General features: G+C 50.6%; 9 protein-coding genes across 9 annotated transcripts; 5 read left to right on the top strand and 4 right to left on the bottom strand.

Moving 5' to 3' along the window:
* Positions 1–312: 312 nt before the first annotated feature.
* Positions 313–959, top strand: ASPACDRAFT_77959 (uncharacterized protein; the record flags this gene model as incomplete). Its single annotated transcript, XM_020205080.1, has 2 exons — positions 313–696; positions 804–959. The coding sequence occupies 2 exons, from the start codon at positions 313–315 to the stop codon at positions 957–959; spliced, it is 540 nt and encodes a 179-aa protein (XP_020057421.1).
* Positions 960–991: 32 nt separating this feature from the next.
* Positions 992–2590, top strand: ASPACDRAFT_77969 (uncharacterized protein; the record flags this gene model as incomplete). The annotated part of the gene is made up of 4 exons (XM_020205081.1): positions 992–1078; positions 1138–1294; positions 1376–1571; positions 1633–2590. The coding sequence occupies 4 exons, from the start codon at positions 992–994 to the stop codon at positions 2588–2590; spliced, it is 1398 nt and encodes a 465-aa protein (XP_020057420.1).
* A 1470-nt stretch (positions 2591–4060) lies between these two features.
* ASPACDRAFT_59874 (uncharacterized protein) lies at positions 4061–5768 on the bottom strand (the record flags this gene model as incomplete). The annotated part of the gene is made up of 3 exons (XM_020203497.1): positions 4061–4184; positions 4346–5142; positions 5235–5768. 3 exons carry the CDS (start codon positions 5766–5768, stop codon positions 4061–4063), a joined length of 1455 nt encoding a protein of 484 aa, XP_020057419.1.
* A 591-nt stretch (positions 5769–6359) lies between these two features.
* ASPACDRAFT_117852 (putative calmodulin) lies at positions 6360–8109 on the bottom strand. The gene is made up of 3 exons (XM_020196103.1): positions 7838–8109; positions 7294–7771; positions 6360–7231 (listed from the first exon to the last, which is right to left on the bottom strand). Exons 1-3 carry the CDS (start codon positions 7838–7840, stop codon positions 6825–6827), a joined length of 888 nt encoding a protein of 295 aa, XP_020057418.1. The 5' UTR covers positions 7841–8109; the 3' UTR covers positions 6360–6824.
* Positions 8110–8804: 695 nt separating this feature from the next.
* Positions 8805–9716, bottom strand: ASPACDRAFT_27069 (uncharacterized protein; the record flags this gene model as incomplete). The annotated part of the gene is made up of 1 exon (XM_020199463.1): positions 8805–9716. The coding sequence occupies one exon, from the start codon at positions 9714–9716 to the stop codon at positions 8805–8807; it is 912 nt and encodes a 303-aa protein (XP_020057417.1).
* Positions 9717–11215: 1499 nt separating this feature from the next.
* Positions 11216–12930, top strand: ASPACDRAFT_77938 (pyridoxal kinase). Its single transcript, XM_020205079.1, has 5 exons — positions 11216–11386; positions 11505–11584; positions 11644–11856; positions 11908–12025; positions 12085–12930. Exons 2-5 carry the CDS (start codon positions 11521–11523, stop codon positions 12728–12730), a joined length of 1041 nt encoding a protein of 346 aa, XP_020057416.1. The 5' UTR covers positions 11216–11386; positions 11505–11520; the 3' UTR covers positions 12731–12930.
* A 171-nt stretch (positions 12931–13101) lies between these two features.
* ASPACDRAFT_59870 (uncharacterized protein) lies at positions 13102–13724 on the bottom strand (the record flags this gene model as incomplete). Its single annotated transcript, XM_020203496.1, has 3 exons — positions 13102–13188; positions 13261–13433; positions 13535–13724. 3 exons carry the CDS (start codon positions 13722–13724, stop codon positions 13102–13104), a joined length of 450 nt encoding a protein of 149 aa, XP_020057415.1.
* Positions 13725–14266: 542 nt separating this feature from the next.
* On the top strand, positions 14267–15737 carry ASPACDRAFT_77933 (phosphotransferase family protein). The gene is made up of 3 exons (XM_020205078.1): positions 14267–14548; positions 14614–14909; positions 14998–15737. The coding sequence occupies exons 1-3, from the start codon at positions 14450–14452 to the stop codon at positions 15695–15697; spliced, it is 1095 nt and encodes a 364-aa protein (XP_020057414.1). The 5' UTR covers positions 14267–14449; the 3' UTR covers positions 15698–15737.
* An 8565-nt stretch (positions 15738–24302) lies between these two features.
* ASPACDRAFT_27510 (uncharacterized protein) lies at positions 24303–25950 on the top strand (the record flags this gene model as incomplete). Its single annotated transcript, XM_020199500.1, has 3 exons — positions 24303–25522; positions 25579–25776; positions 25833–25950. 3 exons carry the CDS (start codon positions 24303–24305, stop codon positions 25948–25950), a joined length of 1536 nt encoding a protein of 511 aa, XP_020057413.1.
* Between the last annotated feature and the right edge of the window lie 780 nt (positions 25951–26730).

Genomic DNA, 26730 nt, shown 5'->3' with positions numbered 1-26730 from the left:
TCCCTGACTTGTTACTTTTTGATATATCCATCCATCACAGTCGATCATGCGTGACATATCATCCCCCCTTGTCCTTCCTGAACCTGACACATCTTCTTCCCTTTTCCCAGTGCCCACACCCCCTCTCCTCAAGCCTCTCAGCATGTTATCCACTCACACTTCTCTATTTCGAAGTACAAGAGACAGCCTTGGTCTCCAGCAATCAGAGAAAGATAACCCTTCCTTCATTCGTCAGCGGATGCATCCGTGCCTCTCGTTTATCCTCGCTGAGCGGATCTGACTTGCTCACTTCCGAGCTCCATCCCCATCTCCATGTCCATGGTATTTTTAGGTGTCCCTCGCACTAGCGATCTGCTGCTGCTCCTGCTACTACTAACGTTACTTGGTCTTTCGCGTGATTCTCTTCCTCTTTCTGCCTCCTTCCTTGAATCCGCCGTCTCATTCGCACCTCGATTTTGCCGAAGCCGGTTACTTCTGCGTCAGTTTCGGTCTCAACATCTCAGCTGTCTCTGGGTGGTGGAACGCCCTCCATGTAGGCAATCGATCGACCCTCCTCCGGCCCTTTGCTCGTATCGCTTTAAAATCGACGAAGGTGCAGTCACTCCGCTGGATCCCCCCGGTGCGAATCAGTGCTTCTTAAGCAGTCCGACCTCACTCGCTCATCTGTGCGACCGAAGCTTCCTGGAACCTAGAACGGTAAGCAGGCTCACCTTGAGCACCTTCCAGCACCTATTTCTACGGCGAAGTCTCTAGGTTATTTCGACCTGATACTGATCACTGGTCACCATCTCCTGGATCAACAGAGCTTAACTCTATTATCACTTTCCCGCTGGGTTCCGAGCTTTGTGCGCGGAGCCTGTCTGGGAACCAACCGGACGCAGCAATCCCGTGTGACTGGTCCCCTTGGTCCCCTCAAGTACCGACGGATCGATCTATACAACTATAATCGGAAGCCGTGACGGTGCTCCAATCACCACGAATGCACGATAACATGCCTGCACCAACGTCCTCGCGCGACAAAGGGCGAACGTCAAAGCAGGGAAGGTCGGATGAGGAGTTCGTCTTGTTCCTCCAGGGAGTAGGTTCCTCGACCGTGCTCGCTGTCTTCGTGTCTTGCTTATCTCTCCTGTGAACCAGATCCCAGCGCATTGCCGCTGGCAGGAGCTCAAAGACCTGGTCCGCCAAACAGCCCTACATATCCGACAGGCTGTAGTATACGATGACCAGCATGGATTTCCAACCGGCCTAGGCCAGATCATCGTTAAGAACGAGGACGAAGCGTGGCGAACATATCGTGCGTTGAGCCTTTTCCATTGCCATCGAAGCCGTGTGACCGGTCAATAAACGTGCATGGACTGACACCGCGTTTCTCCAGAGAGGCTATCCACGACCGGCTGGGAGGGCCAAAGCCTCGTTGTGACACTAGCTCGGACCAGCTCCCCTACACGCCCGGTTGCTGGCCCGACCAAGAGTCCCACGTGTTTGGTTCCTGCTAATTATATTGCGGGCTACTCAACGCCGCCGAGGGTCACGCAGAACATGGCCGTTCCTCCTTCCCCAATATCTCCTGAGTAAGTGAAAATAGCTAGGGTAGGCTGAATCTGACTTGGTTTGTCGGCTGACACCGAACAGACCCGCCATCTCCACGAGTCCAACGTATCCGAATTCCGAATATGGCCCGGTGATTGACCTCATAAGTATACCTCATCATCATCAGCCCTTTCTGCCTGTTTTCGCCGATCCAGTCACTCAGCACGCCATTCCTGCTATACCACAGTCCCCCGCCCCTCTCCGGCACAATTTCAGGGATGCTTTCGCGATACCCATCCTCCCCTCCTACCCATTACCCGCTGTTCAGCCATTCGTCGAAGGCCCCATAAGCACGCGATTTGGCACCACCGCCGGACGACAAACCAATTTCCCCCGTAAACCTATCCACAACTACCATTCCGACAATGTGAACTTCACCTCGCAGGCCTATCACCAGCCCAGCAGCTCCGCGGGTCCCCCACACTTCTCACCACGTCGTACTATCTTTGTGCAAAACCTCAGCCCCGCAACGAGTGGCCTGGCACTGCGTGACCTCTTCCAGGCCTCAGGGGTCGCAATCGAGCAATGCGAGGTGCCGCTGGACACGGAATCTGGACGCTGCAGAGGCTTCGCGCGGGTCACCTTCCGAACTGCCGAGGAAGCCAAACGCACCATCGCCCTATACAACGGCTGCACCTTCCTGGGGGCCAGGATCCGCGTGAAAATCGACAGGAGTATGCTTCAGAACACATCAAATCCCCCGCTTGACCCCGTCAATTTCACCAAAACTAGCACCAATACTAGCATAAGGAATCACAACCCCCTCCGCCAAAGCAACATGCAAGTCAAACCCCCGACAAGTGCCTCTAAGGACCACCGCCGTGGCCCCCCAACGGAAGATGCATCACGCAGCGAAGCCACAGCCCCAACAACCTCGAGGGATACCTCACCTCCAGCGTCCCCTTCGTCTTCCACTTCCACGGCCGCAAAACAGACCGACCGCTGTGGCCCACTGGTGGTCAACGGGTCTGGAACTGGACGCAGAGCTGTGGCGACCTAGTATCGCTCACTTAGGAAAGGTATTTGGTCCTACCTAGCCAGCACCTCCCCCCTATTCACCTTTTCATTCGTGGTCTTGGAACCGTGAAAGAATTGTCCGTTCGCGTGCCCATGAAATCCGACTGACAATTGAAAGAGTGGAATGGGACGGACCCATTCCCTTTGGCGGTCCTTCTGACTCTAATGTAGATTTTGGTTCACGGCTTGGAGGAGAGCGCCACATGTCTGTTGCATGTAACCTTTTTGTTTTCATGTTGGGGTTCTTCCAGTGTATTGTTTTCCATCTGTTATTATCATGGGGGGTGGGTAGATCAGTATAAGTAACCTAGATAGGTAGGGACGAAGGGGCTTCGAGGCGTTATGAGTTCGGACTTGGGCTGCTTATTAGAGATGGTATTTTTTTTTTCTTTTTTTTTTTTCTTGACTATCTTTCTTGGAATATAGGGGGTTTGCGCGATAGAAAAAGACTAATAGAAATATGTTCATCTCACCCATTGTTGCTGCGAGTTTGGATCAACTAACCGGTTTCCCTTATGTTAAGGAACAACTTGAATCTATATGGAATAGCATTATTTCCCTCGTTTTACTCAAGGATGTGTCATATCATCTATCAAATCTAATTCTGTGGGTCAAACCCACCCTGGCTGTCCTCAACATCAGGAAGTGAGTTGGAGGAAACACAAGGATCACATGAGAATTCATCCCGCATGCGTTGTAAGGGAATAACTCCTCCATGTTACCATCATAATCATCATCGTCATCATCAACAATAGAAAAAAACAAATCATCGTTTCGTGGTCCCTTCATCATAGGATTATACTCCAACCAAACCACAATCAATCCAGTTATCAGTTTCATCAGGAGGCGCGCCTCGTCATCAGTCAATCAGTCAGTCAGTCAATCAGTCAAGCGATCAGTTCATGTCAAAATCATATCAAATGCGGAGCATCAAGCGCACAAAACACCAAAATCGAAGCGAGAATAGTACATTCAATACAGGTTAGTATCGATTTAGTAATCGGATGACAAATGCATACCGGAACAGGGTAACAAACACACATGCAGGTGGCGGGGCAACGAGCGATGAGGTAGGAAGACGCGCGGGAAAAAAAGGTTATCAGAGAAAAGGATAAAAGTACAGACGGAAAGTAATGTATTCTTCCCATCGACTCCTTTTGCAGGATGTAAATGCAGGATTGGTGAAAACAAACAAGCAAGTAAACAAAAATGGTCGTTTCATCTCGTTGGAACTCATGGCAGCAGGTATCATATGTGTTTGGATAAGGTAGGTTAGGTTAGGTTGAGAGAGGTATCGTATGTTTCTCGGGGAGGTGGGATAGGAGGGGTGAGAAGGCGGTGGGTTAGCTAATGCATCCATTCTCGAGTCCGCGATAGGGCTCATTCGGGAGCATCTGAAGCTGTGCCTGGCTAGGGGCAAGGCGAATAAGCAAAGCGGGCAAGCGCAGGAGCTTCATTTAGCGTGGTTGATTAGTTCGGCGTAGAGCGGTTCGGGAATCTTGCGGACCAGCAAGACGGTCAAGGCTATGATCTCCTTGGCGTCGAGAGGAGGAAAGGAGCGGAGGACTTTGTTGGGACTGTCATGTGGGTGATCTGGATTAGTTCGATGGGTCTTATCAGGTAAGGGGGCAGAGGGAGATGATGTGTTTCATTGGTTTAGGGTGAGTTCTTTTTTCCCGCTCGTGTTGTGGTGTCTCAAGATGTGATGTTATGATGAGGTCATGATCAATAAACATACCTTGGACTCTCGAGAATCATATCTCTCATTCGGATCAATTGCGCAACGATGCATAAAATATTCAGATGTGGTCCGTAGGCGAATAGGAAGTCCCAGAGATGCAGAACCTCCGGTAGGGGCGGCGTGCACGCACACAGGGTCAACACAGAGGGGAATGCATACAACTCAGCCTGCAGCCCCTTGGAGAAGAGGTAGGCTGCTAACTTGGGCTCAACGATCTCCAAACATCGATCGACAAGTCGCAGACCCCGGTGGACGCCATCCATGGCTCCTCGGATGTAGCTCGGACATTCACGGAGGATGAACGAATGGAACAAGGCGAAAGCCTCCACTTCACTGCGGGCGGCATAGAGAAACGGAGCGCAGAGTACATTCATTCCCTGCACGTAGATAGCGGATTCATTTGTGATGCCAGGGCTACCAAAAGCGCTGCTGGTGCTGTTGCTGATCACACTCCCGGGAGTGCTTCCCATCGGGGAGGGCTCTTCCGCTATGCTTGGGGGTGTATTGATAAGGAGCTCCATCTCGCGCCGACGACCGGTCGAGAGCCGCGGACGGGCGCGACGCTTGCTCTTCGCATCATGAAGCTTCCACGCAACGGCATTGAGGAGTCGGATCAGACTGGCTTCTGTGACGCGCCGTTTGAAAAGGGGATCGGTGGCTAGGGTGCGGAAAGTATCATTGCGAATCTTAGCATAGGCGGGGGAACGGCCTCGATGGATAAGTGACAGGTATTCGTCGGTCGATACGGGCGGCGTATCGAGGAGAACGAGCCAGAGATAAACTCGGTAGGTAGACTAGCGAGGCACGGGGGGAATTATTAGCGGACATGCTCATTACAAGGTTGACTTGAGTGATCAAGTCACCCATCATTATCGCTAGATCCTACCATGCCATCTGCGTCTGCTTCGACTCGCGTCGAGAGGACAAGATAACGCAGCTCCTCTAGTCCTTCTCGGACGTTCCCATTTTGCGGACCGTCGCGCAAGAGCGACTCGAGCAACGACCGCTTGACTCCAAATCCGGACCCAGTCTTTCTACCGGGTCTTCGGTGCGCGGTGAGTATGGGAGGCTCCCGGGAGGAAGCGTCACTATTAGAACGTGCGCGGCGATGAGTGCTGCGAAGCCGCACGGGGGAATCGAGTTGGGGTCCGGGCGCGGGAAGCTCCTCCGCGCCAGCCGAGAGACGTCCAGATGAAGGAGGTGGAGGTGGATGGGAGGAGAGGATCTGATGGGACTTGATCTTGCGCAAGCCTCGCATAGTCCGGGGTGATGACGGCGACCTGGCCAAAGCAGCGAGAGTTAATTGGGCTTGAGTGGGCCGGGGGGAGGCAGCAGTAGAGGAGGAAGAAGGCGAAAAAGGTGGTACAGAGGAGGTAGGACGTGTAGGAGAGAGCGAAGAAGAAGTAGGCGAAGGCGACATGATTAGGGGGGGGGAGGAAGGTCGATCGGGGAGGGAGAGGAGCAGCAAAAGGAGGAGGAGGGAGAGGAGGATCAGCAAGGACTGTTATTGGAAGTGCAGGCGACACATGAAACCATCTTCCTGGTCAGACTGAACAGACCAGGGAGAGGCTGGGGGAGATGGAGGGGAAGGAGGGGGGAGGGAGAAGAAAGGGAAGGAGTGAAAGAATGCAGGTTTAATTCGAAGTTGAATTTGAAGAGAAGGTAGTAAGTTAAGTGAATAGTGGTGGTGGTGGTGGTGATGTGGAGCTCCCGGGTGTTGTTAAGGAAAGAATGCAAGTAATTTTTCTTAGCAGGAAATAAGTTAGTAGATAGTCAAAAAAGGGAAGAAAAAAACACAAAACAGCAAAGAAGTCCTAGTGAGGAGAGTTTCGAGTTAGCTACTCCATAGTTGAACTACTCATGTAAGTTACTGACAGTCCATCAGTTCAATCAGCGATCAATAATCCGCCAGTTCAGGTTCCATTCTGGACTTGGCGAAATTCGACTTTTGGACTAGTCTTTTTAGTTTCCTGGCACTACTGCGAGTTAGTTGTTCTTTAGTTCAATCCATCCACCACCATCATCGACCTTTGGTTGACTGATTGATTGAACTTGATATTATGTTAATTGCACGAGAAGGCTGGCCTTCGCATGCCAACTCTAATGATCATCTCCTTCGTGCTCTGCCCCCTCCCTTGATTGACAGCTTCTCGTGCCAGCCTGACTCGAGGAAAGAAAACCTAAATTCGGGCCGATGTGGGGACCCTCCGTCTCCATCTTCATCTCCATCTCCATCTCCATCTCCATCACAATCACAATCACAATCACAATCACAATCATAACAACAATCTCAATTTCGCTCTCGTCTCTACACGCAGAATAAATACAAGCACATCGATCACAATCATGTCGTCTACTTTGCAACTGCATGGCTGCCAGAGCCACAATTCAGTTGCAAATCTGATGCTTCGTGTCTCCGTACGCCATGAGCCAAAAAGAAAATGGAAAACAAGAATAAGAAAACTAAATCAATCCGTTAGACATCGCGTCGTGTCGATTGGTTCGTCTCTGTTCCGCCTACAAGCCCACTGACGAATTCTTGGTACCGGAAGACCTCCCCACGTTTACCCCCTCCGGTGCTTCGTGCGCCCTTGGCCCCGAATGCCCGACGGCCCGTGAACCCATTCAGCACGTCTCGGATTTCCCGCTCGGTGAGCGGCCGATCTCCGTCCTCGGGGGCGGTATGCATCAGAGCGTCGCACAGCTCCTCCACGTCGATCTGCCCGCTGTCATCCTCGTCAAAGGCCGCCAGGGCGTTCAAGAGTTCCCGTTGGGCAGATAACGGGGCGAGCAGTTGTGAAAGCGTATTGAGGAAGGTGGGAAAATTGATCGTAGACGCCCCTCCAGGCGGGAAGAATTGCGAAAGTGCAGATGCGTCTTGGCCTTGATTTAAGGGTGCTTGTCAGCCATGCTATGATGAACGAAGATGATTAAGTGCCACTTACCCACGTTCACCAGAACATCAGCCACATCATCCTTGTTGACAAAGCCGTCATTGTCCCGGTCCAGAACTTGAAAAGCCTCGCGGATTTCTCGCAACTGCGCTGGCGAGAGCTGAGCGGCTGCGTCCGAAGATGCTGCCATTATATGGGTGGCCTTAGTAGCCATCATCGTCGGGGAGGTGTTTGCGGCGCTGGCCCCCCGCGTGGGCGACAGAGGCACCTCGCGTGTCAAGCGCGGTTGAGCGACCGGGCTGCGATCTTGATGAGGCGGGGAGGAGCCTTCATCCTCATCTGCGACCGTGTATGATTCCTTGAGCTTGCTGGGAGACGTCACCGGCGTGTATCCGCGACCGGGGGAGCTGCCAGGAGTACTAGGTCGCGCTTGCGGAGGGGAGTTGGATGTGGATGGACGGCGGAAGGGAGATGCTCGAGGAGAGCCAAAGGATAAGGGTGAGGGCCGAAAAGGCGCATTGGAGGTGACCTGGGTCGGTGTCCGATAAGCGGGTGCTTGAGACACTGGGACGTTGGGGTGAGAAGGAACACCTACCATGGCGGGGAATTGACGGACTGGATGAGAGCCAGTCTGGGATGAAGGCGGGAAGGAATCAATTAAGGCTGGATACAAAGTGAGTGACAGCTGGACAGAATGTAAAACAATGAGAAGATAGTTCAAGTTTAGTCAAGTGGTATGTAACTCGAGCTGAGTGCCCGGTGATGCAACAACCTGCCCAGAAAGGGAAAGCACCCCAAACAAACAAGGCCCGGCGGTGAGTCGGCCCGGCACCGATGAGGAGACCCGCGGGGAAATCATGGATTGGCAGGTGGACGATGATACCCCTTTGAGTGTTGCTTTTCCCTCTATAAAATTAAATCTAGTAAGTCCACAATCCGATCAAGATCGCAGCTTGGATTTCCGAAGAGTTGCATTGGGGTTTTTTCGGCGTTCATCCGCAGAAAATACGTATTAGGACTTACCGCGTCGCAAACGCTGTTGCCATAGAGTCGATCGGATCCATTTTTCTTTGGGTTCCCCACGGTGGAGTTTGGCCGTGCATAGAACTACTCTAAAAGGGCTTGTGCTGTGGTAGTTCTGTTTGTCATGGATGAGTACGAAGTTTAAAATTGTCTAGACCGTTGGTGTTTCGTCTTTGCATCCTCTCTGGCTACACTGAAATTACACCCTTCCACGGATGACGGACCATGAGTGAGTTTTCAGATTAAGTATAAACATTACGTGGCTATATGACACAAAGAAGAAAAGGTATACAGAGCCTCGACCGAGTTTCACACCAACCGAGTATGAAGCAAGTGTACGAAGAAAAAGGGAACCCGAGAAGAAAGTGTAAATCCTAGCAATCGCTGTCGTCACCCGTAACCGCATCTTGAAAATAGAAAATGAAAGCAAGCACACAACAAGGAGCTCAGAAGAAAGAAGAGCGCGATGTAAGGGGAACTTATCTAAAGGAGCAAAGAGAGGCGAGATCTGAGATCACTCAACCTGCTTCGTGACAGACCTAGAACGTCAGCAGGGTGGCTAGTCCTATGCTAAACGTGACAAGGCCCCAGGTTGACCACTGCGGCAATGGGACAACCAAGCCAGAGCCTGAGCCAACCTTCTCGGAACCGACAGTAATATTGACATTGGCAAAGTTCTCCCCACAATCAGTGTTGATAGCCTCAGCGGAAGGGATATAAGAATTGACAAGTGGCTGGCCGTCAACCTCAGCCCAGGTGGCAAAAAGAGCCAGAGTAGCTTGAAGGCATTTATTGCAGGTTGGCGAGGGGGAGGCGGAGATAATGCTTCCATAAGGAAGGAAATAAACATCGTAATCGGCGGAATTGGTGGTGTTACTGATCGCATCTACGAAACAGTAATTCTTGGTCGAAGGTGATTGCAGACATGTAGCACGATATAGTGGCTCATATGTAATCATGTCAGTGTACGCATTAGTGACCAGGGGGTTGCCGGCGGAGTAATCCTTGCCGCAAACATCCTCCTTGAGCAACTCGACTGCGAGCGCAGAGAAAATGGACGCGCAATCGGTGACATTCGAGGCACACGCGGTGTCAAGGAGTTCAGAGGTCAGCGTAGCCGATGTGAGAACATGGAAGAAGGAGCTGGAATCACGCAGCAACATGGAGACGGCATGACAGGAAGTGATGGTTGAATTGGAGAGGAAAGACGTGAAGAATTTAGGGCACGCAGTGGTTGTGAAGTTGTTCGAGAGGCTAGTATCGAAAGCAGTTGGGAAAGAGTCCGAATTGGAAGACGCTCGGGTTGAGAGGTGAGATTTGTCTTGCTGCGGAATGGCAGAGTCCTCGTCTGCAACGAGAATTGAGAGACCGACGATATCTTTGGGGTTGACAATAACAATCTCTCGCCTGGGATGGTGTATTTGTCCGGCAGAATCTCCCCGAAGTAACATATCATGGATATTCACCCCGCTAGCAGACGCCATGCTTGAATCTGGTGCTAATGCTCGAGGATCTTTCGAAAGGAGTGGAACAGCTGCTAAGACCGTCGGGATGGTAACGAAACTCCATAGAAGAGTTGAGAGAAGTAGCATCAGCCGTGAACGACCAAGCTGCAGATAACCGCGCCGTTGAGACCATTGGCCCAATTGAAATTGAAGATCCATATTATATTATATGAGGAAGCGAGCGACGCAGCCCTAAACGGGCCCCCGGGTTTGGGGAGTGGTATTGCAATTGACTGGTGCAAGAACGTGAGATATAGTCGAGTCGAACCAGGAAACTGAGTAAGGAACGTGTGATGGTCATCGAGAGAACATGGTCTTATCCTCTGAGATGGCTGGGCGAGGTCCAAGTATAGAGACGCACTGGGGGCGCGGAGCAAGGAGGAAGTCAGTGGTTTGCCGGGAAGTATGCAGAGAGCGGCAGGGAGGTGATTTCTTTAAACCATTCTGGTGTAACCCCCGGAGTTGGACTGATGCCCTTGGGCGTGAGCACGATGGCAAAAGCCCGAAGTGAAAGAGAGACAGGGAAAAAAAACAAAAGGAAAGGATGGGGATGGGTCAAAGGTAGCCAGGGGTGTGTGTGTGTGGACTGTGTGCGTGTGGCTGCCGCGACGAGACGAGACGGCGTGCCTGGCATTGAAGCCACCATCACCGGGACGGGTTGAAGGGCTTTTGCAGCGTGCAGATACCGTCTTTCCTGCAGTGAGAGAGTCGGATTCCCAAGAACCAAGAGACAAGAGAAGTGTCTGGACCGGTCGAGGGTTATTCTTAGCTGCGGGTCTCATTGGACCGTGCCGAGTCAGTGCGACGGCATGGACTTTAAGAAATGGTCTGACAGAAGATCAAGAGCCGACAACACTACTATTGAGGATTCAGCATCTCCTTTCTAGTCGGAAAGGGGTTGTCCATGAGCAGAAATAAGCATCCAAGAATGTGCACCTCATGTTCATCCTGACTTCTGCTGACTGCATGGGTCTTGGGAAGGAGGGGGGGCCGAAGTCTGCTTGTCTGAAGTCATCTTCATGTGTGAGGAATTTTTATGACTTCTAATAAAGCTCAAGGGAACAGCACAGACCGGTCTGCCAAAGAAAGAGTATGTACAGATTATGTGGTCATAAGGAACGTCTGTCAGAGCTCGGGGTTCGTTTCCAAGGTTAACTGGAAATGAAGGGGAAAGAGTACGCCGCGGAGTAGATAGTCTAGAGACTAAGAGACTAAGAGACTAAGATGAAAGGCGGCGGGCAAGATTAGCCGTGGTTGGCACGGGCTACAGGTCGGCCTCAGGAACCAATCGCTGAGGACGGCAATGGGGCTCCGCCGCTCGCCTATCGCCCGACCCAGTTCCAGAGCGGATCTCTTCCACTGCATGATTGATCATTGATATATCTCCATCATCGAAACTTGAACCCACCATCCCTTCCCCTCCCCCTCCCTTCTGAACCCCCTTTCCCCTCCCCTCCTCCACCAGTTCCTCCTTCATTTCATCATGGTCGCTGATCTCTTTGTTCCCGAAACACGGGTCCTCGCGGTAGCCAGCCATGTACGTGATGCTCATCTCTCATCTTTTTCCACAGACCCTCAAATAGTCAGCTGACCTAGTCGGACTAGGTCGTCTACGGGTATGTGTCATAACATCGTGGGGAACGACAGATGATGTCTTCTACCACATTCATCTCTCCCCCGCATATACAAACGATCACACTATTCTCTTCTTCCGACTCAAGGCTAATTGAACAGATATGTCGGCAATAAAATGGCCAGTGTGGTCATGCAGCTACTGGGTTGTGATGTTGCCGCGCTGAATACAGTGCACTTCAGTCAGTTGTTACGATCGTCGTATCAAATCATCCAGGCACAGTGTTGACCACCTTGCCAGGCAACCACACGGGCTACAGGCAATTCAAAGGGACAAGAGCAACGGCTGAAGAGATCTCCGCGCTCTACGAGGGCCTGACCCAAAGCCACCTTACTGACTTCGATGTTATGCTGTCTGGCTACGCCCCCAGCGCTGCCGCAGTGGAGGCTGTTGGGGCTATAGGGATGGATCTTCAGCGCAAAGCAGAGAAGAAACCAGGTTCATTCTTCTGGGGTGAGCTAGTTCATTTAATTGACCTTGACGAAATCATCTAATTGGTCGCAGTCCTGGACCCGGTCATGGGCGATCAAGGCCGACTCTATGTTAACAACGATGTCGTCCCCGCATACAAGGAGATGATTCATCACGCAGACTTGATCCTACCGAATCAATTCGAGGCCGAGTAAGATTTCTCTATGCCCAGTTCCGTTATCCGAGCAGTCACCTAATGGTCATGCACAGAGTCCTATCCGGAGTCAAAATCACCTCTCTCAGCACCCTCGCAGAAGCCATCACCGCTATTCACGCCACCTACAAGGTTCCCCACGTTATCATCACATCCGTCCAGATTTCCAACCTCTCAGATTCATCATCCGCATCATCCACTACGTCTTTCGCAAACACGCTCACCGTGATCGGCTCCACCACTCGCTCTGATGGCTCCCCGCGTCTGTTCCGCGTCGACGTTCCCGCACTCGACTGTTATTTCAGCGGGACCGGGGACATGTTCGCAGCCCTGACGGTGGCTCGGCTCCGTGAGGCCGTCTTTGCCGCCGACCCCGCCCTCCGCACCACCAAATCCTGGGTCTCCCCAGATGACGTCCCCGCCACAGCATTACCATTGGCACAGTCCACCGTCAAGGTTCTAGCCAGCATGCACTGTATTCTCGAGAAAACCATGGAAGCGCGTAACACTGAGCTTCAAGCAACAGTTGTCTCCAACGGGGAGGTGCTTAGTGAAGAAGAGAGCAAGAAACAAGAGCACCTACGCGAGAGCAAAGCCGCAGAGGTGCGAGTAGTGCGACACGTCCAATTCCTGCGCGAGCCGACGGTGGAATTCCTGGCGCAGGAATGGAGCAAAGACGATCTGCCAGCACAATTCCGGTGAACACTTTTTTCTGTAATTCAGTCATGGGGTCTGCATAGATCGAGCATAGATGTTGTTTAGCATGGTCAGGGCTTGGTTTTTGAGGTCTGTAGACAACAGACTTTCATTCAAGGATTAGATGATAAGGAGAGTATGAGGTATAGAACGTGGGCTGTATAATAACAATGTTTCAAGTTCAAATGCATTTCATGAGGTATACGCAATCGACACGGTCTAATCTTTTAACCCCACCCCCACACACCCCCAAAAAAAACTCCCAAAGCGTTTTGCCTCCCTGCTTCTGCCCCCAAATATTGCCAGGCATATATAGAACGATATTTTGATCTTCCCAAAATCATCATCATCACATCAATTCATATTAATAATTCTTTTTAGTTGGTACCGGTACTACCGAAACCACCAGCTCCACGAACACTCTCCTCCAACTTCTCCACGACAGTCACCTCAGGCGTGTAGATCTGGCACAAGAAAAGAAGCAAGCGTTAGCCAATTTCCTCGAACTGTCCTGTCCCCCTTGAAGGTTTACTCACCCGCTCCAAAACCAACTGCGCCACACGATCACCCTCCTTGATCTCGAAATCCACATCGGAGAAGTTGAACAACAACACCTTGACCTCGCCGCGGTAGTCGGCATCAATGACGCCCGCACCGGTGTCGATGAAGTGCTTCGAGGCGAGACCACTGCGAGGAGCGATACGGCCGTCTGTAGCGTGACCGAGTTCTGGTTAGCTCTGTGTTCGTTACGAATTATGGAACAAACCGCTCGGCTGAGCTAGATCTGGTGGTGGTGGTGGTAACACGTACAGGTTCCCTCGGGCACAGCGATGGCGATTCCCGTGTCGACGAGGGCCTTGCCCTTGGAGGGGATGATGGTGTCCTTGGCGCTGTAGAGGTCGTAGCCGGCGGCGAAGGCGGAGCCGCGAGTCGGGGCGCGACCCGAGGGGGTGAGCTTCTGGACGAGGAGGGCGGGGAGAGGGTTAGCGGTGGAGCCCATTTTGGATGTTTGCTGGGGTTGTTCTTCGGTGGTGTTGGGTTTCGTGCGTTTGGCGAGGGGAGAGGAGGGAGCGGAGGGAGGTTCGTGGGCCGCCGCGGTGGTAGTTGTGTTGGTGGTTTCGGCGGGGGGAGGAGGGGTGGTCTCCTTGGTCATTCTCTTGTGAACTGGCTTAAGGGATTGTGGAAACGATGTTGAAAAGAGATGCGTAATATATAAGTCGCTTCTTCTATATCTTCTGTGAGGAAGAAGAGGGGAAGGAAGAAGAAATGCGGTGTGTCGAGGCGGACGCTGAAATGCGAGATTGAGGAGAGCTTTCATGGTGGGACGCGTCTGGCGGTCAACACGCGACGAGCGCGTCAAGTGGTTTTGCTGCTTGCATTTGCTCTGGCTGACTGCTGGGTCGGTTTGCATTGTTTGATTTGTATGACTAAGAACAGGGTACGTAACTAACTACATTAGTTCCCGCGGCTGTATTCCCCCCTCCTCCCCCCAAAGGTGGTTAACAGCCGACGCCCCGCAAATTAACCCCTATGGAATGCGGTGCTTAGCCTCGGTTGAGCCTGCCGTGTACCTGTGCCTTAATAACCACCTCTGACTGCCCGCCCTTGCAACCATGATACACGTTCCTAACTCACAGCTACCCCTTGTCTCGAACTACAGAGGCATAAAATCGAGGTAATCTTACCCGCTATCGCAATCTCATTATCCGAATAGCTCGTCGCGCCATGGCTGGAGCCGTGCGGCAGCCGATTGATATTCCCTCCTTGGAACGCTATCTCGATCAGAATGTCCCAGAGATTAAGACACCGGTAGATGTGAAGCAGGTAGCTTATCTATTGACTAGCATTTCATCTTGGGCCATCAAGCAGATCACTAATTCCGAGATCAGTTCGGTTTCGGACAATCAAATCCGACTTACCAGCTCACAACCGCCGACGGCAGCAAGTATGTCTTGCGGAAAAAGCCGCCAGGCAAGCTGCTCTCCAAGACGGCGCACAAAGTCGAGCGTGAATACAAGATCATTCATGCGCTGGAACAAACAGATGTCCCTGTGCCCAAGGCATACTGTCTCTGCGAAGATAGCGATGTGATAGGCACGCCTTTCTACATCATGGAGTTTCTTGATGGCCGCCACTTTACTGACCCTGCTATGCCCGGCGTCGACCCTGCCGAAAGGACTGCACTGTAGGTCATTGCCTTGTTATTTGTCGATTTTGATTTTGCAGGGTTCCTCTCCTTTGGCAAAGACGACCCTCGAGCTAAGATGATATAGATGGCAGGATGCGGTTCGGACACTAGCCAAATTCCATCGAGTCGTTCCCAAGCTGGTTGGCCTGGAAAGCTTCGGAAGACCGTCGGGCTACTATGATCGTCAAATCGCCACATTCACTGCAGTATCTCGCGCTCAAGCCCAAGCGGTGGATGTGGAAACCAAGGAAACGGTCGGCGAGCTGCCTCATTTCATGGACATGGTGCGGTTCTTCTCCGATAAGGCCACCCAGCCTCAGGATCGGGGCACGCTCGTGCACGGCGATTATAAGATTGATAATATGATTTTCCATAAATCCGAGCCTCGTGTCATCGGCATCCTGGATTGGGAGATGGCCACGGTGGGTCATCCGCTGTCAGACTTCTGTAATCTGACTAGCCCATACTTCTTGGAAGGCACAGATCATAAGACAGACCAGTTCCAGCCCAACGCGGTTCCTGGCTTGGCCACACGAGCCGATTGTATCCAATGGTACCAAGAGGTCTCTGGCTATGACCCCACGCCCGACATCCCATGGGGGGATGCATTCTTCTCATGGCGAAGTTCGGTCATCATGCAGGGTATCAAGGCGCGGTTTGCTCTTCGGCAGGCCAGTAGTGCTCGCGCGGTGGAGTATGCCAGGAACACCAATCCATTTGCGCTGAAGGCGTGGGAGCGAGTCAAACAGGTGCAAGAACAACTGCGGCAACGGGCCAAACTATAAACTTATCAAATGCGGCCGTATGACAGTCTCCGAACGCTTCATTGGGGGTCCTTTTTGGGGAAAGTATTGAAGGAAGGAAGGACGAGGAAGAGGCGCATCATTATAAACCGACTTACTGTGAAGATATGTCCTTGTGTAATACACGAACTGCAAATCCATGTTGGAGAACTCTCTCAAGTAAGGTGACTCGCCGGACTCGTTGGTCTCATTCATCAAGACATAACAACGATTTCTCGAAGAAGGATGAACGAACTCGTATGCGAAATGAATTTGCACGCTTAGAAGAGCATAAAAAAAAGAAAACTAACAACAGTGTCAGTGCGTCAATCAGACTGCAAGCCAGTGCCAACGAACAGGGATGAGCCGCAGTAGTCTGAAAGTGCACGGTTCGAAACTTATTTTTCTTTTCTATTTTTTTGTTCTGTCCTTATGGGAGAAATCATGGAACCCTCCGAGGTCCGTCGACGGGCTAGTCAGATAGTGAGTTAGATTAGTCTAACTGTAGGAAATAATAGGGAGTAAACCAGAGAGTGTGTGTTAGGCTCAGTTGGAGGCGGATGACGCCGGATTTCCTCGTATATGCGCTTAGCAAGGAACAAACCCGGGCCAGCACAAGTGTACAGTACATCCACACTACGCAGTCTGCGCAGTACAGTACATACGATACGCCTTTGCAAGTTCCGAAGAGTCAGCACAATCCGGCACCAACGCATCTCTCCCCTGTTGAGGCAATTAATTGGGTGCGGCTCCCCCTTGCCCCGGCTCCAGGGCTACTTACCACTACTCTTAGGGTCTAAGTATGTACGTCCTATTAGCCTCAGCTTAAGTCCCGCCCCCGACCAGCCTCAAGGAAGCGTCAAATATGTACGGATATTTGATGCCGTGGTACTACTGCTGACTTTTCAGTCTTGAGAAAAGGGAGGGGTCTATAATCGATCAATTTAATCGTAATATATGTTTAGTACTTTAACAATTATGTATTGCGTCGCTTAGCAGTATAGCCTCTCGTTCAGGTCGGAGCTACCGCTACCTCTACGTACTGTACCTTTGCTCTTTTTTTCTTCTTCTTCTTCTTCTTCTTCTCACTGTGTGGTCCAAGCTCGGGGAGGACCTCGGCAGGATTCACATCCCGAACAGTTGTCAGTGGGAAAAAAAAGTAAAGAAACGGGAGGGCGCAATTGGAATCAACTAAGCCATACGGTCCACAGGCTCACTGTAGTTGCATGAATCAAGTACTTTTCCCATCCGCTTTCCTTCCCCGGTGTGGAATCGAATCTCCTAGGAGAAATCACACAACACAGAGAATCATAAAAGCCAAGGGAAGAGACTCAGGGTAATAGTAAGCAGATCTGACATACATACATGCATACACATACATATTGGGTCGTAGCGTCGCTCTATGAATGGGAACTATCTATCCTTAGCTGCGTTTGGAAACAAACCCCGCTCTAGTAACTTACTATGCTCCATGTAAGAACTAAGCATGAGGGAAAGAGTTAGCACCTCCAATTCCCACCCACTACCCCTCGGTGTGAAGACTTGAAGGCCCCATGTTCCCATTAATAGCGCATCAATAGCGACAAATCAAGTCAGGTCAATTCGCTGGGTACAGAGACATAGGAATTCAGTTTCCGGGACTACTAACCCATACACATTCGGTGTTCCGCTCAGCAGCAACGAGAACCTCAGACATGAATGAATGAATGGACGTGCCCGACTTTCGCTTCTTGCTGTTTACGGTAACCAAGTGACTGCACTAAACTACTAGTAGGTACGACAGTGTATCAGCTTCTCCCCGAAGGATTCGGGAAGTCTAAATCTTAGGGCAAGGGAAGGAGGTTGTCCGAAGGAATCTGGCATACGTACAGTATAAGTTAATAGGTGGTTTGATTAGTTGATTACCTAACGACTTTACTCCATACCGTGAGTAAACACGGGATCTCATTCCTTTGACTAGCTTGGCTAGGGCTAGTTGGCTAGTTTTTAGTAGCCGGATAGTACGGAGTATCTTAAAGAGGTTCAACCGGGAAGAGAAGATGGCAATTCGCCCGCCCTTCCATTGATCGAACATTCCTCCAATTCCGATACTTTTCTAGCACCCTTCTTGCCGTCTTGGTGTCGATCAGATTGGGTCATGCAGACGAAAGAAGGGGGTGGTTGAAGAGTGAAGTGGCACATGGCACTCTGTACAGTAAACGGTGGGGCTGTCCTCGGTGTTTAATGTTTGATGCTGCAGTGATGCGGGCAGTTATCAAAATTTGGAGGAAATGGTATGATTGACTGTACATATGTAAGTCGAACACTTTTTGTGGCGTGTGTGGGGGTATGCTTATTATGTGAATTCTTTCTTTGCAATTTTCTTTGTTTGTGTGCTGCTTACTCTGTACTGTAATAATAATGCTATTAAGTAGGGTAAGTTTATGTATGGGCCACCCACACAACATAGTAGCCGGGGATTATAAGTACCGTCGACGATCCATCCGCGAATTGGTGAACTGAACCGTCAGTTTGCTTCGGCGCGGGCCGCCTCTAGTCCCTATCCGGTCGCTTCTATCGGATGACATGTCGCATTGCACAACCTTCTTCTCGTCCTCGTTGTGCGGGTGGCTCTGTGGCTTCTTTATTTTCTCTGGATTTTACCTACTCCTCTTCTTGCTGCGGGTAGTGGAAGAGGAGTTGAAAGGGGATGTCCAGGGCCCTTCAATCGGGCTATTTCTTTGCGTCTTCTCCCCTTGTTCTCGACGACAACAACTGGTCCCTCGCGGTTTCCGTCGTGCAGAGTAACCCAGCTGGACTTGATCTGCACCCATATGATTGTTATTTCCTCAAAAGTCGTGACTCGAGTACGATAGCTTTGGCTCAGGGGATTGGGTGTCTAAGTTGACACGATGGAGAGAATTTTTATAACTCGTAGCTTTTGGGAGGTGGTACTCGGATGTGAGTAGTAAGTCTTACAGTGCGATGGTGGTCGAGGCTCCTGACTGGGGCAGCTGGGCAAGATGGTTGTCCAGGGCAGAAGACGGGTGCTGCCGTAAGCCCTCCAAGGAACCAATGGTGTTCAACATTACTTTCATGGGGTGCGGTACTTTTTCTTTCTCCGACGTAGCCTCCTGCTGTGCTGGCAGATGGGCGGTACATCATGGAGTACCTCCTCCATCTCTGGGACGGGAAGAACAGGCTAAATCAATTAAACAATTGCCTCCAAATACTACTCAGTACCAGCTTTCATCACACTTGGAGAACCTTCAGCCTTCGCCAGAGAACAATGTCGTCATTTAAGGTGGGTTCCTAGAAGCTAGTGTATGTATGTGTGGTGTGTGCTATCTTGCCAACCCTGCAGGTGAGAATGGGCCTCCGGCACAGCGATCTGCCTTCTTCAGCTGCTGGTTGCTGAAGTCGGACCCCGCTGGCTAGCAGTGGCCAGCAGTGGCCAGCAGTACGAGTAGCAGTAGCACCGTAGCAGTAGCCGCAACAGCGGCCCTCATTACTTCCATAGGTTCTTTCTTTCTTGCCCGTTGTGAAACGAGCATCGATCATTCGGTGCACTGACGACGAAGTGGGGAGGGGGGGAAGGAGGGGCGCGAGGAAGAAGGAAAAAGCGCGTGGGGCCGGGGCTGGGCTACGACCCGATCATCTGCAGAGTGACAGTTGAAAGTCTCACCAGTGACCAGAGTGACCACGACGCCTCGATTACTCCGGGTCTTAGCCCACGGGAGAGCTTGCGAAGGGAAGGGCAAGAGCCCATCAGATCATTGTGGGTTACGAGTGCACCTGTCTGTCTGTCTATTCACTATTGAGGATTTACCCGTATTGCAACAATCTAATTCAAACATTTAACATTTCGAGTAACCACTTCTTGTACAGCACAGTATACGCTGTCAATCCAGGAGACTCACCACCTGGCACTGCGCTTCAGAAGACCTGCCTAATTGGGGATAGAGGACTGGCTGTACATCAGATCAGGATTGGATGCGCACAAGGGGAGGGGGGGGGGGAAGGGGGACCGATAGGCATCAAGCATTTTTTTTCTTGTCCTTCTTCTCATATTTGACTCTCTTGGTGTTATTTTTTTCATCTCCCATCTTCTTATCCCATGCTCATCCGGAATTGAACTCCAGACAGCCAAGCGTAAAATGGATAATTAAGTCTCTTGTCGAGCCGGGAGAAAAGAAACTGTCTTAACAATGTCTTCAGTCCTAAGTTCTTTATTGGTTATAGCTACCTTAACTAAAGTCCGTCTCAAGAACCATTCCTACATGGGTTAGTTGAAGGTCATGGTGTAGATAACCGTTTCCCGCCCAACCCCTCATAGACCCATTCCGATTCATGGTTCTGGGATTCGACGGGTCGAAACCAATGCCGAAGAGGTCAAGTCTGTAATCACTAACCATCCAGAATACGAGTGCAATATTCTAGCGACAATGCTGTTATTGTTATTGTTGCTGTTGGTATTGTTGCTGTTATTGTTGTCGGTGACAATATTGATGATGATGATGATGATGATGATGATGATGATGAAATGGCCGTGCAATGTGAACTGGGAAGAACCGGAATAAACAGGGAGTGGTAGAAGTGGGACACAACAAAGCTGACCTGACCTGACCTGACCTGACATGATCTGACTTTTGTTCCTGTTCTTTCCTTTCTTCCCCTCCCCTCCCATTCCTCTTTGTACTCAGGACCATGTATCCTCAATCCTGCCTGCGGCTACTGGTTAGGTTCGATAAGATGGGGCCTTCGGAATCGGCACAGCTCGTTAGTGCCTATTCGCAACTACTGGGCCTCAATCAATCTATTTACTACCTAGTCAATAATCAGTCATGTCCGTTCAACCACAGTCAGACCGCGATTAGTTTAGATTTTTGATTTTGGCGATTCATAGTGGTTGAGAGTTGTTGCATCATTCGTCTTCCTCGAGACTCCTCGTTCGTTCTGAATGTGACTTGTTCGCAAGTGCGGTCGCTGCTGCTGGTGCTGGTGCTGTTTGCTTTGCAATTCCTGGTTTTGATGGATGCTGCCTGCCTCGGGACTCTTTCTCTCATAACTGGTTATGAGAATCCCTGTGCACAATAAAGGGCTCAATGAGTGAATGAAGACCTAAAAAGCTCTCCCGTGCCGTCTGTGTTACCGAGCCAGAAGGATTCTATCCAGCAAAGCGAAGTGGAGGTTTGGGAATCGACTGAGATTCGTTCCGAGGCGGTCAGCCATCAAACAACTGCACGGGCAGCAGCCTTGTCGCCTGAGGTATGCTACCCAGTACGACTGTTGGCTTGAAATGGATAGACGATCAACCAAAAAAAAAAAAGAACGAAGAATAAACACGAGTAAATCACTATGCATCTACGAATAAAGAGAACTGAGACATTGAGAGACGGAAACAGAAAGCTTTGCCGATCGATCGAGAATCCCCTCGATTTGAGACGATCGCCCTGCGTGGAAGAAGTAATCATGAAGACCATCACCACCATATTAACAGCTGCTGGCTTCAGCCTAGATGAAGGGTGGCGGCGGCAAGCCAAACGCACCTTCCCCCTCGTCGCCAAGTTCTACGACGGTTCTGTGCAGATGAACAATTCAGCCTCTTCACCTGTGCCCGCGATTGACTGCCAATCATTGACTTCCATGCAGAGAGCCTCATATGGGTGGAGCCTCTTTTCGGTTTAGGCTGGCTGGGTCAGCCTCGTGGACGTGGCATTATTCTTCTCTTTTCTTCTTCTTGTTCCAAACGAGGGACCCGGAGGGAAGGAATGATATTCGAGAGTTGAACATCAATTTCTCTCGCAGATCTCGAATGTGATAAATTGCTTTCTTGTGTGTAAGGTTCATTCCAAGTAGGAGTCCACATTACCAGCAGATGTCAATACAATAGTAGTTAGGGTCTCCTCTCTCCCGGCAATTGTCACAGTCTCTCAGTCGTGGGGAGACTCACCCCACTTACCTCTGTTTGCCTGCTGCAGTGGCGCGTCTGGGAGTCAGCTTTCAGTCACTCCCTCAACGCTTCTTCAGGGCCTCCTCTTCTCCCATTCTGTTTTGACGCAGGTGGAGCCTCAATGCGAATTTGGGACAACCCCCGGGAAGGTTGATCATCGTGATTGTGATTCTCATGACTGGCAGTCAAACTTTGTTGCGCACACACACACACACACACACACACACACCATTTAAGTCAATGGGGGTGCCAGATAGAGAGAGAAAGGGGAAGAACGAGAGAAAAGAGGTCAGTCAACTCAGGATCAGCCAGCCAGCCCAGCCCAGCCAGCCCAGCCAGGCAGACAAATAGAAGAGGGTCATTACCAGTCAATAAATCGTAGTTGGGGAGGGGATAACACAATACGAGAGAAAAAGAAAAGGAAGACAGACGGGTTAGCTAACTTACTTACCACTCACTAAGACACTTCTAATCGCATTTTGGTCTTGTACATTATTCTTATTATTGCTGCTCCCTGCGTCACTAGGTAACTACTGACATACTATTTCTGTCCACCTTATGGTCATAGCTGATTGTTGTGATGTTGTGGTGGTGGTAGTTAAGTGGTGGTGGCTTTTGGCAGGACTAGATGCTACTAGTGTAGAAGCAAGAAACTTGTCCTGTCGTTTGTCTCTTTTGTTGTTTCTCCACCCCGTGTCTTTTTTCCAGACCGGGCTGGGTGTGGATCGACTTTCAGTCAGCGGCTTTACCTACGGTTCCTTCTCCTCTTCAATCCCACCCCGAGTACGGAGTATTGTACCACGGCTTGAACGGCCTCGACTTTTGAACTGAAGTGAAGTGAGGTAAGTTAAGGTAGTTGTTGACTGACTAGACTACCAGTTAACTCTCCGTCTCCGTCTTATGCCATTCCATCCCATCCCATCCTGTCCCTCATCTCCTTACCCCATTCCATTCCATCCACTCACCATCTAGTCTCAGCCATCCATCCATTCACCCGTTGTTGTGTGGGTTTTCTTCTTCCACTTCTGCTTCTTTACTCCTTCTTCACCTTATTCCCGTTCTTGCTTCTTTCTCTTCTGCTTCTAACCGGATCCTTCCTTTCGGTTCTGCCGTTTCCCACGCTGCGGTTGCTGCTTTTGTGCTCTTGACCGCTCCGGCCGTACCCTGAACCTTTTTTCCTTATTCTATCCTGTTTTATCTTATCCTATTTTATTTTATTTTCCTCTGCTTTTTTTTTCCTTTCCCCCTTTCCCTTTTCATTTTGATTTACCGTATTTCATTTATTTTTTATTTATCCAATTCTCACCTGCCAAGCGCGTCATAATCCCGCTGGCTCGAACTATCAGCTCTATCGGCCACTATCGTGTCTGGATTACTACCGGCCACCACTATTCTGACTTAATTACCTTAACTTTTGTGCTTCTTCGCTTTTGTTTGATTTTCTACATTCTTCTGGTCCTGATTTGCAGTACTCTTCTGCTCCTCTTCCTCATCTAGCTGCTGCCATTGCTTATGATCATCACTGCGACTACAACCACAATTACAACGGCTACTGCTATCACGACGAGTTCCGCCGTTGCCGTTGCTTACTCCTGGCGCCGTTAGACGATGATTTTCTCCTCATGACCTGATGCTCGCTTACTTGCACCTACTCCTCCTCCTCCGCCTCTTCCTCTTCCACCTTTCATCAGGCCAGAGTGACATCGTGACCTTTTCTCATCATTATCATCATCCCCCGCTCTTGCTTAACTGAACCAAAACGACCGCCTCTCGGGTTGTTAGACGATTCGGGTTCTCTCCAAAAGTCCACTTCCGCGGCTTCTCAACTCTTGTGCGGAAGATCGTTTGATTTATGCGCCCAGTGCAGTGCAGCCTTGTATTTTGGAGTGGATTTCGACGTGCGGTTGATTGACTTCCGCTTGAGCCTCATCGCTTGGTTCCTGAGGCTACCCGACTTGGGCTCTGTGACAGCAGCAGGTAAGCAAAATACTTGGCCGTTTTCTCCTCTTTGTCCTCCTCGTCCCACCATCCTCTATCACACAGCCAACAGAGAGAGGAAACCACAAAATTCTTATTTTTCCAGAGAAAGAAAGTGAGAGAACCTCGCTGTCATGTGAATCCAAACATTCCTCTCCTCTATATCACTGGCTTCCACTCTGGTCCTCTGGTCCTCTCTTCTTTTCTTGCTCTCTCCGTCTCTCAACTGGCTTCGCTTGATCTGCACCCCACATCCATCGCAACGGGTCCAAATAATGTGGTGTTCTCCCGAAGCGCTACAGATCGGATCTTGAATCATTGGTCCGATCCTCGCATGTTTCTTCTTCGATGACTTACCGGTCATCTCCATCTCATTCCTCCTCTCTTATCCGAATCATGCCCGGTTTCTGGCTCCAAAGGATAGCTACCGTAGATTGCTTGCCTCATCTTTCTTGTCAGCTGCATCTTTCGTGTCCTACACGCCATCTTGATAGGGCCTTACCCGCGCACATACTAATCAGATGACAGTGCATTTAAGCCCCACAACGCGACTCGTCTGTTGTGCTCGCGGGAGAGGTTAAAGACCTGATCCACTGCCTCCAGCGTGAGCTTGGATTGCTTTACGCGACACAAGGCACCAGAAGAAATATCGACAGACAGTAGGCTAGCGCACCTGATGCGCCTCAAACCACTGCCTTCATGACAGACTCATACGACCCAGATGAAATCCCTGGTTCCCCCGGGCTGAAGGCCACCCAGGTTGATTACTCACTCAAGGATTCGCCTCCACCCTTTGGGGAACCGCCGCCTGAGGGAGACATTGCTAAACCTGCTGTGGACGACGTGGCACCGTTTTCGGGCAGTTCCCGTAAGCGCCTGCCGGAATCTCCCAAGCCCAGAACACTCGAGGGCAACTCGGTGCTGATCAGACATCTAGAGCCTAATCGACCTGATATAGCCAATTTCGAATATCAACATGGCTTCACTCATGAGGCGGTAACTGATGAATCCTTTGACAAGCCTACTAGATTAAGGTCTAAACTGGACAATGCTTTGCTGCCAGAGCCATGCAAACCCACGGAAACAGACAGCTTGAAAGCTGCAGCCACAGCCAAACAAGCGCTCGACCTGGTATCTTTAGATATTAAGGAAGATCCTAGGGAGAATGCCCAGTTCGGATTGACGCCAAACGAACCTAGTCATTCCCCGGAGCAGTCGTCTCCTAAGCAGGAGCAACAGCACACGCCTCCCAGCAACAATAATATCTCATCACTACTATCGGATCCTGCGCCACGACAGGAAAGGAAGCTGTCTGACCCCGACTCCCGCTTGAGCAAACTACTTCTCGTCAACCCTTCGACATCTCCAGGCCAGGTTCTACCAGCGCTTCACTCTTCATCAACCGGGAATTCTGTCGATCATAGCCTCCCTTCCCTCCAAACTGCATTAGCGGCAGTCACGGATGTACCACCAAATCCCGCTGTGCGCATCAGTGGCTCGTCTTCTTATACCCTGCCTCCAGTACAAGCTTCCTCTCCAGTCTCAAGGACAGACTCTCTCTGGGATCACCAGCGCATGGGGCAGTTTGGCCCTCCCCCGCAGGTTCCGCCCAGCCCATATTCACATCTATCTCCTGCGAGCTCGAAGGAAATGTCAACCATGCCATCTCCTGCTTCACAGTCACCGTACTGGAGGATCAAAGAAATACCTTACCTGACCTCCCCATATGAGGTGGCACCCTCCACGGTCAAGAGTCCAGCGACAAGTTATCCGACCCCGACGGATCAGACACCTACAGGGTCCTGCGACCGATCGTTTAACCCCTCTGCGCAGGCTAATGGGCCTGTACCAGTTGGGACATATAAATGTCGTCATCCTGGGTGCACGGCACCTCCTTTTCAGACTCAATATCTACTCAAGTAAGCGTCTGCATGACCCCATTCGACTTGAAACCACAGACTCAACGGCTCCACAGTTCTCATGCGAACGTTCATTCCCAAGACCGTCCGCATTTTTGCCCCATAGAAGGCTGTCCTCGTGGACCAGGGGGCAAGGGCTTTAAACGGAAGAACGAGATGATCCGTCATGGTCTCGTCCACAATTCCCCCGGTTATGTCTGCCCTTTTTGTCCAGATCAACAGCATAAGTACCCTCGACCGGACAATCTTCAACGGTAGGATCCTTATCTACCAAGATTCAATATAACCGCGCAACTCACAATCTAAACAGACATGTCCGAGTCCATCATGTCGATAAGAATAAGGATGATCCGGCTCTCAGGCAGGTCCTGGCCCAGAGACCGGAAGGTAGCAACCGCGGTCGGCGCCGCCGCACCAACGCTCAATGAGCGACCTCCTCACGACCGTCGTGAGAACCCCTCTTCCCATAAGTGCAGATTTATTGTTCAGATGATATTGCATTAGCGACAGCGCCCGTGTTGATTCAGTCCTCGGGAAGGTGGCTTTCTCGAACATGATCCTGATGCTGATGAGTCATGCTGGGAATCACGCAGCCACTCTTACCCACCGCCCGCCACCCAATTCTCAATTGTCGTGTATACTGCACATGCATCATATGAGCTCGTCCCGTCTTCTTGATACTCTTCTTTTAGTGATACCAGATTTTCTTGGAGTTACTCTTGACTCTCTATCATCCATTGTTCTGCGCGACTTGTTCCATGCCACTCGCTCTGTTTCTTACCTTGCATATACTCCTTAGCCTCGTTTGTTGCTGAATACCTTGGCGAATTATGGTCCTTTGTACAAGATTTGACCTCATTGGCGTTCTTCGGGAAAGCTCGCTGATACCTTTCTTGACTCTTTCTATTCTCAATTCCTCTTCGGTTCCTCTGCTGCTCCCAATTTTCTCTTTGCGCCTTCCGCAACACCTTCTAGTCTTCTTCGTAAAAATATTCCCAGCATATACATATAGGAGCTCTGGCGTCGATTGAGGTTTCCATAAGCGACATCTTTCAAATGATCGGATTCTATCTTGACTAGTAGTATTGAGTGTGATCCTAGTAATAGCTGCAGAAGAGAAGCAGCAAAACCGGAAAAGAAGGTCCAAAAAGGGGGGTCGAGAAGTTTTTTGGTCTGGATTTTCTGTGTTGCTGTCTCGTTTCTTGAAT

The sequence above is a fragment of the Aspergillus aculeatus genome, assembly GCF_001890905.1.
Source record: "Aspergillus aculeatus ATCC 16872 unplaced genomic scaffold ASPACscaffold_6, whole genome shotgun sequence".
NCBI lineage: Eukaryota > Fungi > Ascomycota > Eurotiomycetes > Eurotiales > Aspergillaceae > Aspergillus > Aspergillus aculeatus.
This window is presented reverse-complemented; position numbering and strand designations above follow the sequence as displayed.

What these genes read in the sequence shown, in the direction of transcription:
- ASPACDRAFT_77938 (XM_020205079.1), top strand. Translation starts at nt 11,521, where the DNA reads ATGGCCAGTGTGGTCATGCAGCTACTGGGTTGTGATGTTGCCGCGCTG. An exon ending in GCTGAATACAGTGCACTTCA is followed by an intron (nt 11,585 to 11,643) that starts GTCAGTTGTTAC and finishes CCACCTTGCCAG; the next exon opens with GCAACCACACGGGCTACAGG. An exon ending in CCGAATCAATTCGAGGCCGA is followed by an intron (nt 12,026 to 12,084) that starts GTAAGATTTCTC and finishes GGTCATGCACAG; the next exon opens with AGTCCTATCCGGAGTCAAAA.
- ASPACDRAFT_117852 (XM_020196103.1), bottom strand. An exon ending in TGATGTTCTGGTGAACGTGG is followed by an intron (nt 7,232 to 7,293) that starts GTAAGTGGCACT and finishes CCTTAAATCAAG; the next exon opens with GCCAAGACGCATCTGCACTT.
- ASPACDRAFT_77933 (XM_020205078.1), top strand. Translation starts at nt 14,450, where the DNA reads ATGGCTGGAGCCGTGCGGCAGCCGATTGATATTCCCTCCTTGGAACGC. An exon ending in CACCGGTAGATGTGAAGCAG is followed by an intron (nt 14,549 to 14,613) that starts GTAGCTTATCTA and finishes TTCCGAGATCAG; the next exon opens with TTCGGTTTCGGACAATCAAA. An exon ending in CCTGCCGAAAGGACTGCACT is followed by an intron (nt 14,910 to 14,997) that starts GTAGGTCATTGC and finishes AAGATGATATAG; the next exon opens with ATGGCAGGATGCGGTTCGGA.